The following is a 13328-nucleotide window of genomic DNA, read 5'->3' on the forward strand; positions in this document are numbered from 1 at the left end:
AGTGGGGACCTGTGGCGGGGCCCAGTGTAAGACTGGGAGCGGAGCGGTATTAGGAAATACCTAAGAAATCTCAACTAGTACGGGAAGGAAGAATTTAATGGCTAATCCCTCCAAGCACTGGCCTAGGCTTACAGGCTTGGGGGCTGGGGCAGCGCACCCGGGGCTCTCGCAGAGAGGGTGGGGCGTGGCTGCTTTAAAGGGCAAGCTCAGACTAACATACTTGTAACTTGAAATCATTTCAAGCGGTTTCGTACTAAAAGCTACCTCACTCATCCTGACATTTTGGGAAATACTGACTAGATTTAATAGGACACATAACTGGAAAAATGAAAAGCCAAGTAAACAAGTATAAAGCGTCACATATACAGAAGAACCTTGGAAAGATAAGCCACTTCAGATCAATGTGTTATGAAACAACTCAGGACAAAAACAGAGCCAGCTGAGAAGCCAAGAAAACCACTTTGCGTGGAGAAGGGCAGCAGGTCTGAGGGTAGTAGTCTAGCCTAGAAACCATCACTACTGGGCAAAAATACAAAGAAAAGAAGCCATTACCCATGGCTTCCGCTTACAGGTCTTAACACAAAACTGTCACCCTTAGTTCTTTCTATAAAGAGGCTTCTTCCTACTAAGAGGGGAGCAAAACACTCAGATTGATGTACTTCAAAATAAACACAGATACTATTTTATAATTAGAGTTCCTCCCTGTGAGTAGAGACTGCAAGCCTAGACAAAGGTGGTCTGGCCAGCTACCTGGAAAGAAAATGCCTCAGGAACAGCCAAACCAGAGCAGCTCTGTGTGAAACAATTGTCAGCTAATAGGAAAAGAAATCCCTTTTAAGGAAACTATTTAACTTCAATAGGCTGCTCTTCTGCCAGGATTTTCAGTTCCTCTGTACATAAACTGAACCCCAGACCCTGCATGTATGCCTGGATCCTGCCCCCCCAGCCCAGAGCCTCAGCACCAGTTGTTAGCCAAAAATAAACATCATTCCTCAACCATATATGTCCACCAGCCCAGAGCTGGGGAAGAGAGGCAGGAGGTAGGTCAGGTCCCCGGACTCCAGTCACACTCAGTGTGGCCGCTGCACACCATGCACATCACCCACCTCAACCGGGAGTGTCTGCTGCACCTCTTCTCCTTCTTGGACAAGGACAGCAGGAAGAACCTCGCCAGGACCTGCCTCCAGCTCCAGGATGTGTTTCAGGACCCTGCACTCTGGCCCCTGTTGCACTTTCGGTCCCTCATTGAACTCAAGAAGGACAACTTCTTCCTGAGCCCAGCGCTCAGAAGCCTCTCCATCTGCTGGTACTCCAGCCGCGTGCAGGTGTGTAGCATTGAGGACTGGCTCAAGAGCGCCTTCCAGAGGAGCATCTGCAGCCGGCACGAGAGCCTGGTCAATGATTTCCTCCTCCAGGTGTGCGACAGGTAGGCTGCCTCTTGAGCAGTGCTGGCTTTGCTGGCATCCAGGGCTCTGTGAGGCTTCGGGGTGGGGTGGGGTGGGCTGGCAGGGAACAGCAAATTACAAGACCAAGATGTCTCCGCCTTGGGGAGCCTCAGGCTAGGTCCACAGCGGACCCTCCAGGCCTGTCCACAGCAGAGGCCCCAGATAATGGGTTAAATCACAGGGGAAACAAATGCCCATCCACCTCTTAGCTTCACAGGTCCCAGAGCTGCTGCTGCTGCAGTGAGCAAGAACTGGGCTTCAGCTGTCCCTGTCCTTCGGCAGCTGTCCTCCCTGGCAGCCATTAAGTTCTGGGTGGGTCAAGCTGGGCCTGAGTTTTCAAGGTTAGGCCTTCGGTAAAGTTCCTAGATTCAGCAATCAGCTCGCAATTCCATTCTTATACTAGCAAGCGAACCCCAAGGCCTGTGAAATGCAGCCAGGGAAGGTGAGCTGGATGGAGTGTTCTGGGTTAGATGAACCAGGCCAGATGCCAGACTCGGGGAATGGGGGTGATGATCAGTAATTACAGTTTCCTCATTACAAACTTCCTAGTCTTCACAGTACCCCTGGCAGGAAGGAGACTGCTTTAGCCTAGTTTTTCAAATGAGCAAACCAGAACTCTGAGAGGTTTCATGACTGGTCCAACAATCTAGAATGGCCAGATTTTAGCAAAAATTCAAGACACCCAGTTAAATTTGAATTTCAGATAGAATAATTTTTTGGTATAAATATGTCCTAACTATACCCTATTGCAGGCAGAGGCTGAACCACAGGCAAAGCTCCCTGCATCGCCACAACCTCCTGCGGAGAGCAGCCCATACAGGTCACAGACTTCCCCAGCCAGGCTCTTACTGATCTTCAGCAGTCCTGGCCTGCGTTTGAGGAACAGCCCCTTGGTTACTAACAAACTAGGCTCAGCCAGTTTGCTGCCGCCCAGGTTTAGCAGCTGCTCTTAACTGGCAGCACAACAGAATGGAAGAAAATAGTGTAGTGGCCCCCGCCCCCTTTCTTTTTTCAAGGTAGTAGTAAGAAAACAGAAGATGGAGTTGGCTGGGCTCTACTGGGACCAGGTGATCTGGATGGGTTTCACAAGGTCCCGAAATCAGACTGGAGAGTGAAATGTGGAGGGCGAGGGTTGGAGACAAACAGTGAACTTCCCTGAAGTTACTCCCTTCTTGCTCTGAGAGAACCAGGTTTAATTCCCCAAGCCGGCGAGGTGTGGTGCGAACGCCCCAGGCCACTGTCCAGGTGCACCAAGGGGGCCTGGCATCACAAAGAGCGAAAAGTTTGGTAGGTTTCCGTGCTGAGACACCCAATTCCGCTACTGTCCCACCATGTGTCCCCAGCCCAAATATTTAAACTCTGTCAACCTTGTTGCTTCATTGCTGGCAAGTTCCTTAAACTCGCTGGGCCCATTTCCTCCTCTATAAATGGGCGCGGAGCCCTGCCCCGCCTCCCTGGCTGTTAGGGGGCCTCCTCGACCGGGGAGCTCCACGGCGGGGCAGGCGCTAACAGCATCCTCTCGGCCGTGGCCCGCGGTCTCCGCGTTGTTTCTGCAGGTGCCCTAACCTGGCAACCGTCACGCTGTCCGGCTGCGGCCACGTCACCGACGACTGCCTGGCGCGCCTGCTATGCTGCTGCCCGCGCCTGCGCGCGCTGCGCCTGGAGAACTGCGCGCGCGTCACCAATCGCACGCTGGCGGCCGTGGCGGCGCACGGACTTGCGCTGCAGACGCTGCACGTGGACTTCTGCCGCAACGTGAGCGCGGCCGGCCTGTGCCGCCTGCGCGCTGCTTGCCCGCGCCTGGCCCTGCACGCTGAGCACAGCGCGACCATGATCCCCGACCAGCCCCCGCGCGGCCCGTCGGCGCCCGGCACAGCCCTTCGCAAGCTGCTACCGCTCTAGGCCCGGGCGGCGGGAGGGACACCTGGCGCGAGGTTCCAGGCCGAAGGAGCAGCTTGGCTGCGAACCCTAACTCCCAGCAACTCCCAGGCTGTCGCCACATCTTATGAGCCTCGGTTTCCCCGTTTGCAAAATGGGGATCCTTAAAGCCTACCTCACATTACTATTTTATACATAGGACGAATGCACGATTAAACGACCGGATGGATGCTTGGAAAACACTCCGGTGGTTCTAGCTAAACAGCACCTTTCTCTGCGGGTCTGCCTCCGTGAGGGAGCAGAAGGCGCTTACCCCATCCACGGGGACTGCGACTGTCACTAGGGGTATCTAACCCCATCTTGCCGGGGGCGCTCGGGGCGTATGACCCCAGCGGTCGACCATTAGCGCTCGCAGTGCCGTTTGGGGCCTGCAGCGCGAGCACAGGTTCCTTTCGTAAAGTGGCCTCTGTCGGAGTTGCGAGGGGAGGACCCCGGTCACCGCAGTACGCTTGGACCCCGCCACCCCGAGAGGAGGCTCCTAGCGTGGCCTGGCGGCAGATGCCAAGGCTCCCCTGCCTCCGGTGCCCACCTGTAGCTTTTCTCCACGTACACACCAGCCTGCTCCTTTCCTCAGGCAGATGCATTGCTAGGAGTGATTGCATATGCCCTTATAGAAAATTATTTTTTGATTCTTAAACTGCATAGTTATCCTTTTGCATATAGAAGAAAATCATTTTAAAAACCCAAAGTATATTTGAAAACAAAAGCAGCAAGCTCAGTTAAATCCTTTGATAATGAAACCATAATAAACTTATGGGAAGTTAGAATTTTTACCTGCTGGATATCCTGAAAGTGTGCACACGCCGGGACTTCAAATCAGGGCCTTAATCACTGATGTCTCACTTTTAGCCACCAAAGTAAAAGCTCTGCTACTCAGCTTCCTGGTCCCAGGTACATGGGGAAATCGGGGAAATCTTTGGGACTGTGGAGTGGTGGGCTATACCCACCCTCCTCTGGCTCCACCCATCACCAGCTGTAACCAACGACCTTTACCTACCTGGGGCCACGTGTTCATCTTTGTGAAAAGGGCTCTTGATCCCTATTCACAGGTTCCAAATGCTGGGAAAACAGAGGAAAAAGGACAAATTCTGTTCTCATGGAGCTTATGTTCTGGGGCGGATGAAGAAGCAGTAACTGGCATATAAGAAGGTAGTAAGTACTGGGAGGAAAGTACAGAGTAAGGGGCTCTGGGAGTTGCTGGCAAGGGTTGAGGAAGGGGGAAACAACTTAAAATGGGTTGACAAATGTAAGCCTCATTGAGGAGGTGGCCTTTAGTATATGAAAGGAGGGAGGCCGGTGAACAGCCTTCCATGGGGAGGAAAATATTCCAGGAAGAAGAGAGAGCCAGGGCAAAGGCCCCAGGCTAGGAGCAGGGCTGGTGTTAGGGGAACAGAGAGGGGGTCCGTGTTGCTGAAGCAGAGTGAGTGCAGAGCCGAAGATGCTCAGCCCAGCCTGCCCCCAGCAGAGATGATATGCAAGTACGGCCCAGAGGCCTTAAGTTTTTCTAGGCAGAACCTGTGGGCAGACAAGCAGCACTCCACCCCACCCCACCCCTCCAGGGACTGCTGAAGGCCGCAGTTGCTGCCCAGCAGGCCCCTTCACTGAGCCCCAGCCCAACATAACCCCTTTTCATTCCAGTGTGGGGACAGCCAGCCTCTTCAGGCCACCAGCGGCAGTGGAATAGGAGGGCCCACCGCTAGCCTAAGAGATGCAGGCTTCCAGGTTACCCACCATTGTTCTGGACTCTGGAGAGAAGCCCTGTGGGGATTGTACTTTTCTCCCCCTATCGTGAACAATGTTGAAAGCAAGCCCAGGCTTCCTGGGATTTAAATGTTTGTTTAAAACAGAGCCACTTAAACCCCAGGGCTTTGCTTTCACCATCTCTGATAAGCCCCAATTCCCAGCAGGCCCTGATGCCTAAATTGGTTTAGTTTCTGGCTCTCCGCTGACAGAGGGCAGGTCAGGCCTCTCCAAACCTCAGCTTTCTTATCTGTGTATGGGGATAGCTAGAGAATCTTGCTTCCAGGGTTCTTGTAAGGATTCTGAGATTGGAAAGCACAGGTCACCACAAGTTCAGCTTCAGAGGGGTGACTTGCATCCCCGAGACCCACTTTCCCATGGAAGCTCTTCAGGTTAAGTTTGCTGGCTCATCCTTCCACGCCGAGTAACCCCTGTATACTGTACAGGGCTGTGCTGACACTTGTGTCCAACTTTGTTTCTTGGGCTCATTTGGCCCCACCCCTCCAGGGGAGCTTCGGGTTCCTGAGACAAGGGCCAGGAGAGGTACCCCCAGAGGCAGACACCGACAGACGCTCAAGGCTCTCCACAATGCCCTGGAAAGTCACTGTTCCTGCCACCAGGCACTAAGCAAGCACCTGATGAAACACAGTGCCCTGCTTAATCTAAGAACAACCTTCAAGTTCTTCTCTCTTGTATAGAACAAGGTGCACTGCATACTTAACTAATCCACTGACTCTTTTGTCCAACTAACATTTAACTGGGTGTGGCCACGCACTGAGCCTGGCCCTCCCCATTGGACACCCTCCAGTCAGAACCACGCAGCTGGGGAGTCCTTACTTAGGTGCTCTCCCAGCTCTGCTGCCCATAACTGCTGACAAGTTATGACCTCCCTGAGCCGCCATTTCTTTTTCTATAAAATATGACCGGTACCTTCTCTGTGACATCATGATGAGGTTATACCTAAATGTACAGTGCCTGGAGGTAGGGGCAGGGAAAGGTGTCTTCATATATGTGGGGGGCTGGAAAAAGCCAAGTGCCTGGCAGAAGCCATGAGGCCCAGGCACTGGGAAGAAGTAAGCTGGGTCAACACAGGGGTGATCCAGGAACACTTGATGGGGGACAGAGCCTTTGAGCAGAGCTTGGAAGACTGACCTGAGCTCCCCAGGTTCCAGCTCAGCAGGCACAGTCAGCAAAGGCCGAGTCAGGAAGCCCAAGGCGTGTCCAGAGGGGGGGGATGGGAGCCTGTGTTCCCGAGTCACCTGGATATGGCTTGGGGGTTATCTGTGCCCTCATAGCCTTCATTACAACACACCACAGGCTTTCACCAGCTCCTAACTCTTTTCACTTTAAGTCTGGCCAAAGCAGCCAATGGCCACACAGAGGAAAACTTAGGGAGAGGGTGCAGAGCCTCAAACTAGGCAGGACAGTGCCCCATGGAGAGCAACACGTGCTGCTGGCTGGTCTGTACAGGCACCTCAGTGCCAAAGGAGGCTGGGGCCACATGCTGCTAGGCCAGGGGCTCCTGACTGCTCCCTAGGAGGCGGAGCCTGCTGGCGGGAGGTGCCCTGAGGATTGTCTGTCGGGACACACTGGCCTGTTTTTGCACAGGCAGAATGTCTGGAGGGGAGTGACTGAGCCCCTTGGCCCCAGCATCAGCATGCTGAAGGGAAGCTGATCCAGCACTCCTCCTCTCCTGGCCTTGGGTTCTTGGTCTGTAAAGGGCAGAAACTGTCTGACCCCTTCCTCTGGAACTCCTCGAGCTCTAGGATTCCACACCCAAGACTTGATTTCTGCTGAAAACCACACTCACCAGATGCAGGTTTCATGGCCAGCAGTCCTGAGCAACAGCCACAAAGCTGGGAGGCCCAGAACAAAGCGGCACTTTCAAGGGTCTCTGGGGAAATCTTAAATTTTAAAGGCTGCAGCTCAAATTCTCTCGAGACTGACTGTTCAAGGGTCACAAAACTGCAAGCATTTGTTAACTGAATGAGCCCAACAAACAAAAATACTGACTGCCCAAGCTTCCACAGGGGCCAAAAGTGAACTTAGGAAAGTAAACACCAGCACTAGGCCCACTGCAGCTCTTCAGATCGGAGACCCACAGTTCTCTCTCCCAGACCTTCCAAAAGTTGAGCACAAAGATGATGGGTTTCTAGCAAAGCATATGACCCAAGGCATCTGTGCAGATTTTCCTCGCAGGGTCAGACCTCCTGAGAAGCCATGAATCAGGCCTGACAGTAGGACCTGGAACCGTGAGCATCAGCCTGCTGAGGGTGCCCCTGCCCCTCAGTCCAGACCAAACTCTGGCGGCAGAGGCCAGAGCCTCACAAAGATCAAGGCATTAGTTTGATTTAAAATCATCTCTTAAGACTGCAGATGTATCCTTCAGCTCGGCACACCCTTGGTGCAGCCCAGCAAGAGTGAAGAGCCACTTGTTACCAGGAATCCGCCCAGAAGGCCCTAATACACCCTCTCAGCTGTACTGTCCAGGATTTCAGCAGCACACAGAGACTTCTCTTCTAAGGGAAGTTCCTCCTGGTCCAGAGGCTTGGCCCATCCCTGGAGCGAGTGCCACCTGCCCAGAGCCCTTCGCTGCTGCTACTGACTGAGCTCTCATGTCAAGTATTAAAGGCTTGTCTCTGCCCAGACCCCTCAGGGTTACCCAGAAGCTCCCTGAGAGAGAGGTGTCTCCCTCCAATTCCAACTGTAGCCTCTTTTCAGTAAAACTAAGTTACCATCATACAAAATACTGTTAGACACACTGGGAAAGATCCATGTACCACATCATCTTAGCCAACAAAACCATAATTTTCTTCCAACTTCTCTTTGAAAACACACTGGGAAAGATCCATGTACCACATCGTCTTAGCCAACAAAACCATAATTTTCTTCCAACTTCTCTTTGAAAACACACAACTTCTACTTTCTTGTAGAAAACAACTGTCTGCAAGGCTGTCTGGCACCTCATTCGAGCAGGCAGTCAGCCTTGACCTTATTCATGAAGTACATTGGAAGCAGCTTGTACATGAACTTGTTGTGGATGAAGGAGATGAGCCACCCAAAGGCCTTGCTGTCCTCCTTACTCACTCCCAGCAGCCCCAGCCTTCACAGCTCCTCTCAAGACAGGCCCTTTCTCATCCTGACATGAACAAAGAAGCACGTCTCCCAGGGGCCTCAAGGGCTGGGTTCAAGCAACAGGGGTGTAATGCCTTCCTTCCCCAGCTCTCTGCACACTTCCCTGCCACCCGTCACTTAAGGAAATGAAAGCCACTCGTTACTTCTCAAACTAATTCACACATTCATTCACTCATTCTCGCGGGTACTCATTCATGAGTGCTGAGTACCTACTAGTAATGGCTGTCCTTTCTGTACACCTTCCACTTGGCCATCCTTCCTGCAGAGACAGCCTGTTACTGTAACCTGCCCTGCTCTTTCCTTCTATCACCGCTCTTCACAGAAAAGGTCAGAACCACATCACTTTGGTTAGCTTCCTCCTCGCCTAGTAGAGCTGCACCTCATACTAGTGTCCTGGGGCTATTCAAGAAAGGCTTCCATTAGTGTGTTACACTTTAAGCCAGCTGGGCAGGCAGAAAGGGTGCTACTGAGAGGATGGACCCAGTGGCGGACCCAAGGGCCCTGGAGTGAGGAAACAGAGTGAGAGACCCAGGATGTGAGAGCAGAACAGTAAGAATAGGGGCTTACCGGCCCCCGAGGCTGCCATACCACAAGGCCCTCTGCTACGGCACTTCCAGGCAAAGCCCACTCAGTGTGAAGGAATGTTTCTGGTGGGTCAGAAAGCTGTTAGAGTGAGGCTGGCCTGCAAGCCTGCTCTTCCTCTCAGTCGGAAGCTCCACTGGAGGTTAACAAAAGCAGCCTGTATTCTGATTCTTGAGTTAGCTTTATTTCTTTGCATAAGGAACCCTGCACAGGCAATTCAAATTAAAACAAAATAAATATATGAATATTCATGTAAAACTGTTCTTTCTAATGAACAATTATACACAATGTACAATTTCATGTTCACTGGGTGGGTTTACAAAAATGTACCATTCCCAACTAAAAATGCACCAAAATGGTTCCATGCAAACTTATCAAAAGTGACCAAAAATATGGAGAGAAAAACCTGACTGAGAGCACTTTGTCTTTTTTTTTTTGTACAATCACAGAAAAATAAAAACATCTAATCTTTTGTTACATTTAGAGTAACTAAATGTGGCCACTGTTTATAATGTTGGTTTATGTCCCTAAAACATCTATGTAGTTACCATAAAAGTGTATCAACATTAAATAGGAAGTGAGCATTGAGAAAAACAGGGCGCATGTGCCCACGCGGTCAGTAGTCGGTGTCCGAGCCCTCAGCATTGTCCACGTTCCGTGAGAGCATATAGTTGTCCATGTCGATCGAGCGGCAGTTGTTGATGGCATAGCGCAGGCGCTCGGCCATGACCAGCTGGCTGGAGTAGGGGGGCAGCCGCAGCTGGAAGAAGCAGGTCTGTGAGGTAGGCAGGCTGTCATAAGGCTGTGGAAAGAGAGACCCGGAGCGGTGACTGTAGCATCGGGGTCACAGGCGAGTGGCGCCACCGCCGCAGGAAAGCACTTCTCCCCGCCCTCAAGATGGGCCCCATGGACGTGACAGCACGGCCCACTGGAGAAGGAGAGGCTGGACCAAGGCAGGGATAGTGTGGGCTCTGGTGTCTGCTGGCCCTCAGGCTTTTGGTGAAGATGCTTCCTTCCTCTCCTCACTCCCCCAAGGGCTCGTGTGCAAAGTGGGAACAAGCCCTGGTTGGCAGGATTACTTGAGAGAACATGCTTCACAAAGTACCTGCCAGAGTAAGAGTGGTCAAAAAGCTGACCCACCCACCCAAAAGGTGCAAGCTTGACGCTGCCATACAGCTCCCCCAACAGAGCCAGGGAAATGGAAGGAACACCCCCCTGCCCTAACTGCAGTCTGCACCCCTCACCTGCCAACACACAGCAGCACCCAGCTCAGGTAAGGACAGGGCAATGAATTAAACCCCAGTCCATCCATTTAACTGATGATTATGTTGACTAGCAGCAAAAGAGAAAGGTGCTCAGGATAAATTGTTAGGTGAAAAAAAGCAGAACACAAAACTCTAAATACATCATGTAAAATGTGTATGCTTGAAGCAAAGACAGGGAAGAGTTACTCAAAGGTGGAAGGTGTAAATGGCTACTAGTAAATCCCTGTCCCTCCCTGCAAACACAACTATTTTCCAAACTATTTGTAATAAGAGTAATGATAGCGCATTATTTTTATACTTTTTAAAATCAGTTCTTAAAAAAGAACTTGCCCTCTCCTTGTTCAGCTCCTTGAAGCCAGCCCTCCCCTCCCTCAGAGCCCTATACCAGATGAGTACAAGGTGGAGGGCCCAGAAGCGTGACTATGCCAGAACCAGAGATGACTAAGCAGAATGCATGAATGCAGAAAATCTGAACCAGCAAAGACACTGAATCAGGTGGCTCTGATTGGAAACTGGAGAAATGGCCTAAAAGTCACAAAGGAGAGACCCAAAGTGGTCAGTTTTAAGGCTGAAAACCCCCAGGCAGGGGATTAATTACTGGTGGATTAACTCCTGGGACTGCAGGGGTAGTCTGGGACAGAAATGAGGCAAAGATTTTTTCCAGAGCTGAATAAAAAGCAAATGATTTCCTCCTCTGCACCTCTCTCAGAAGCAACAAAACAGATTTACAATTTAGTTTCTGGCAAGTCATGCAGAAAATTTATGGGAGGCTCTTTTCATAGCCTTTCCTGTGCGTGCCCTCTCCAGCAAGCCTGGTGCAGGAGTGCAGCCCGGGTGGCGGCTTCAGGAAGCAGTGGCGGGGGACAGCCTTGGCTGCAGCCACCTTCAGGAGTAGTTACTGGAGGAGCACACGAAGGCAGACACTGAAGCCTACTGACGCTGGTGGGAAGGGTGCTGGGGTGAAGAGGCCCGACTCTCCTTACTGTTTCTGGGCAAATTTCACGGGCCCTGCTTGCAGGACTGCCTAGGTCTTGGGGTGCAGGTGGGGTGATAGAAGGCACAGAGACACTTCTAAGCTCATGTTGGGTTTGAGGGGCATACCAAATATCCAGGGGGTGGACAGAAGGAGATTTAAGTCTGCCCCCAGGAATGGTCGGAGGGCACAGGAAAGCATCCAGGAGGCAGGGACACTGTGTTGGGCTGAAGGATAACTAAGCTCTTGCCAGAAATAGATGGAAATGGTTGTGAAGGAAAATTTACTAAAGCAGAGGGAATAGCTTACACAAAGTCATGGGAGTCTAAACAGCACAGTCTACTGGAGAGAAAGACAAGAAGGCCCATAATGGCCAGAACATAGTAAGTATCAAGAGGGGATATATCAGAAAGCAGGGCAGAGGCCAGACTGTGGGGGTTTGTAAGGCCACTGAGGTGGGTCAGCTTTTATCCTGGAGTTAATGCAGGGGTCCCCAACAGTCTGAAAGGAGGAGCATGGCATGGTAACATGGGTGCTTCAGAAAAACGACTGTGGCAGCAGCATGAGGCTCTAAGTCCTTTTGTTCTTAAGCCGCTTGTCAGAATAGCAGCTGGGCCGGAGCTTGCCTATGGGAGCCTTTCCCGGGCCGCAGACGCTGCACTGCCTGCTCGATGATGCATTACCACACAAGCAGCTGCAGAGCACGGCACTGCTACTCTGCATGTCACATGCACCAGTTAATGGTTAGCATCTTCAGGAAAATAAACAACAAGACTGTGTCCCAGTACACAAATCATACAATGAAATGACATAGGAAATAAGAGGCAGATGTGACACGAAGACCCCTCTGCCAGCTTAGCTTTCACTCAGGAAGATACTGGAAGACTTAGTGAAGGTTGTCAGTTACAGTGTGCTATCTACATCCATTTAGGACTCTTACCACAGAAGTTACGTCATGTTTCTAATCTAGAAATTTGAAGCATTAAGACTGAACTGGCAGGCCTACTTGATGGTCACAGTTTGGTTTCCCCAAAATACAATCAACCAGGGAGCAACTAAAGGCAGCATTACTAAAGGATTAAAAATAGCTTACTTACCCTATCAACCTTCATGATTTGAAATCTCTGAGAAATGTCAGCAGTGTTGGCTGGTAGTCGAGATCTTCCAGACACAAACCTCATGAAAAGTACCCGCTCCTCATTGGAAAACTCCTCCAGCGTGTGCCAGAACCACTGCACCAGCTGGTGCTGCTCATCCACCTCCCGGTACCGCACCACCTTCTTCAGTACTTCCACGGAGATCTCAGGCATCCCGCACACCATCTGCTCCAGCTGCTTAGCTGTGAGGAGGGACAGCAGCGGCACGGGCACGATCCAGGACATCCCTTCTCGGACTGCAGCCACCTGCTCCCAAGAGAGGTTGTTCATTCCACACGTGCACAGAGACCGGGCACCCATGGGGGACCCAGGTGGGCTGGGATCCTCCTGCCTGCTCATTCACTCCAGAGACCCTCCCCTTTCCTCAGAGCTCCAGGCACAAGTGGGCCACTCCCCCATGCTGCTGGCCTGTGGTTAGAGCTTCTGTCTGTGGGGCTCATACACTCCTTCTGCTCCCAGTGCAAGTCCATTTAGGAGCCCACCTTCCCTTCCCCACAAAGCCCAGCCCATCAGGGACCTCCCCAATGCCAACCCCACTCACTCATATTCCTAATCACACGGGCTGCCTGGTGTTGGACTGGGCTGCGTGGGATACTCTGTCTCCTCATCAGGCGAAGAAGCTCTTGGAAGACGTGACTAGTTTCTACCGCTTTTGTAATTTATATTTTTCTTTTGTGAACATTTTTTTTGTTTGTAAAAATTATTTGTGCTCGTTGTAGAAAAAAGAAAAGTACAAATAAAAACGTGAAACTGCCAAGTCCTTTCATAGGAAGGCAGTAGGAAGGGCACAGAGCTTAACTAGGACTTGGGTTCTGAATCCCAGCTCTACCACTTCTTTTAGTTTTTTGCATCTTAAAAATAAGGCAAATAATTGCTGTTCACATGACTACTATGAGATTTTGAAATGAATAATGGCCTGGAAGTCTGTGTGACCGGGCAGTTAGCTGCTTCTGTTCTCTCAGCATAATGCCGTCAGGGGCTGCCGGGGCCGCAGCAGGGCTCAGCCTCCACACGGGCTCTGCACTGCTCAAGGTGTGTTTCATACACACTTCTTCAAACTTGGCCAACTCAAAACTATCTATGATAAAAAACA

At 51.4% G+C, this 13328-nt stretch overlaps 2 protein-coding genes across 2 annotated transcripts in view; one reads left to right on the top strand and one right to left on the bottom strand.

Moving 5' to 3' along the window:
* Positions 1-916: 916 nt before the first annotated feature.
* On the top strand, positions 917-3565 carry FBXL22 (F-box and leucine rich repeat protein 22). Its single transcript, XM_036903105.2, has 2 exons — positions 917-1426; positions 3002-3565. The coding sequence occupies exons 1-2, from the start codon at positions 924-926 to the stop codon at positions 3345-3347; spliced, it is 849 nt and encodes a 282-aa protein (XP_036759000.2). The 5' UTR covers positions 917-923; the 3' UTR covers positions 3348-3565.
* Positions 3566-9002: 5437 nt separating this feature from the next.
* HERC1 (HECT and RLD domain containing E3 ubiquitin protein ligase family member 1) overlaps positions 9003-13328 on the bottom strand; it is a 211431-nt gene continuing 207105 nt past the window's right edge. Inside the window, exons 77-78 of the mRNA XM_057488876.1 lie at positions 12176-12481; positions 9003-9642 (exon numbers count right to left, since the gene is read on the bottom strand). Of these exons, the coding sequence (XP_057344859.1) occupies positions 9457-9642; positions 12176-12481 (492 nt within the window). The 3' untranslated portion in view covers positions 9003-9456. The remainder of the gene's footprint in view (positions 9643-12175; positions 12482-13328) is intronic.

The sequence above is a fragment of the Manis pentadactyla genome, chromosome 11 (assembly GCF_030020395.1).
Source record: "Manis pentadactyla isolate mManPen7 chromosome 11, mManPen7.hap1, whole genome shotgun sequence".
NCBI classification, from domain to species: domain Eukaryota; kingdom Metazoa; phylum Chordata; class Mammalia; order Pholidota; family Manidae; genus Manis; species Manis pentadactyla.

Excerpts from the sequence above, each read along its gene's own strand:
- FBXL22 (XM_036903105.2), top strand. The coding sequence starts at position 924 with ATGCCTGGATCCTGCCCCCCCAGCCCAGAGCCTCAGCACCAGTTGTTA. Across the intron at positions 1,427-3,001 it reads CTCCTCCAGGTGTGCGACAG|GTGCCCTAACCTGGCAACCG; the intron begins GTAGGCTGCCTC and ends TTGTTTCTGCAG.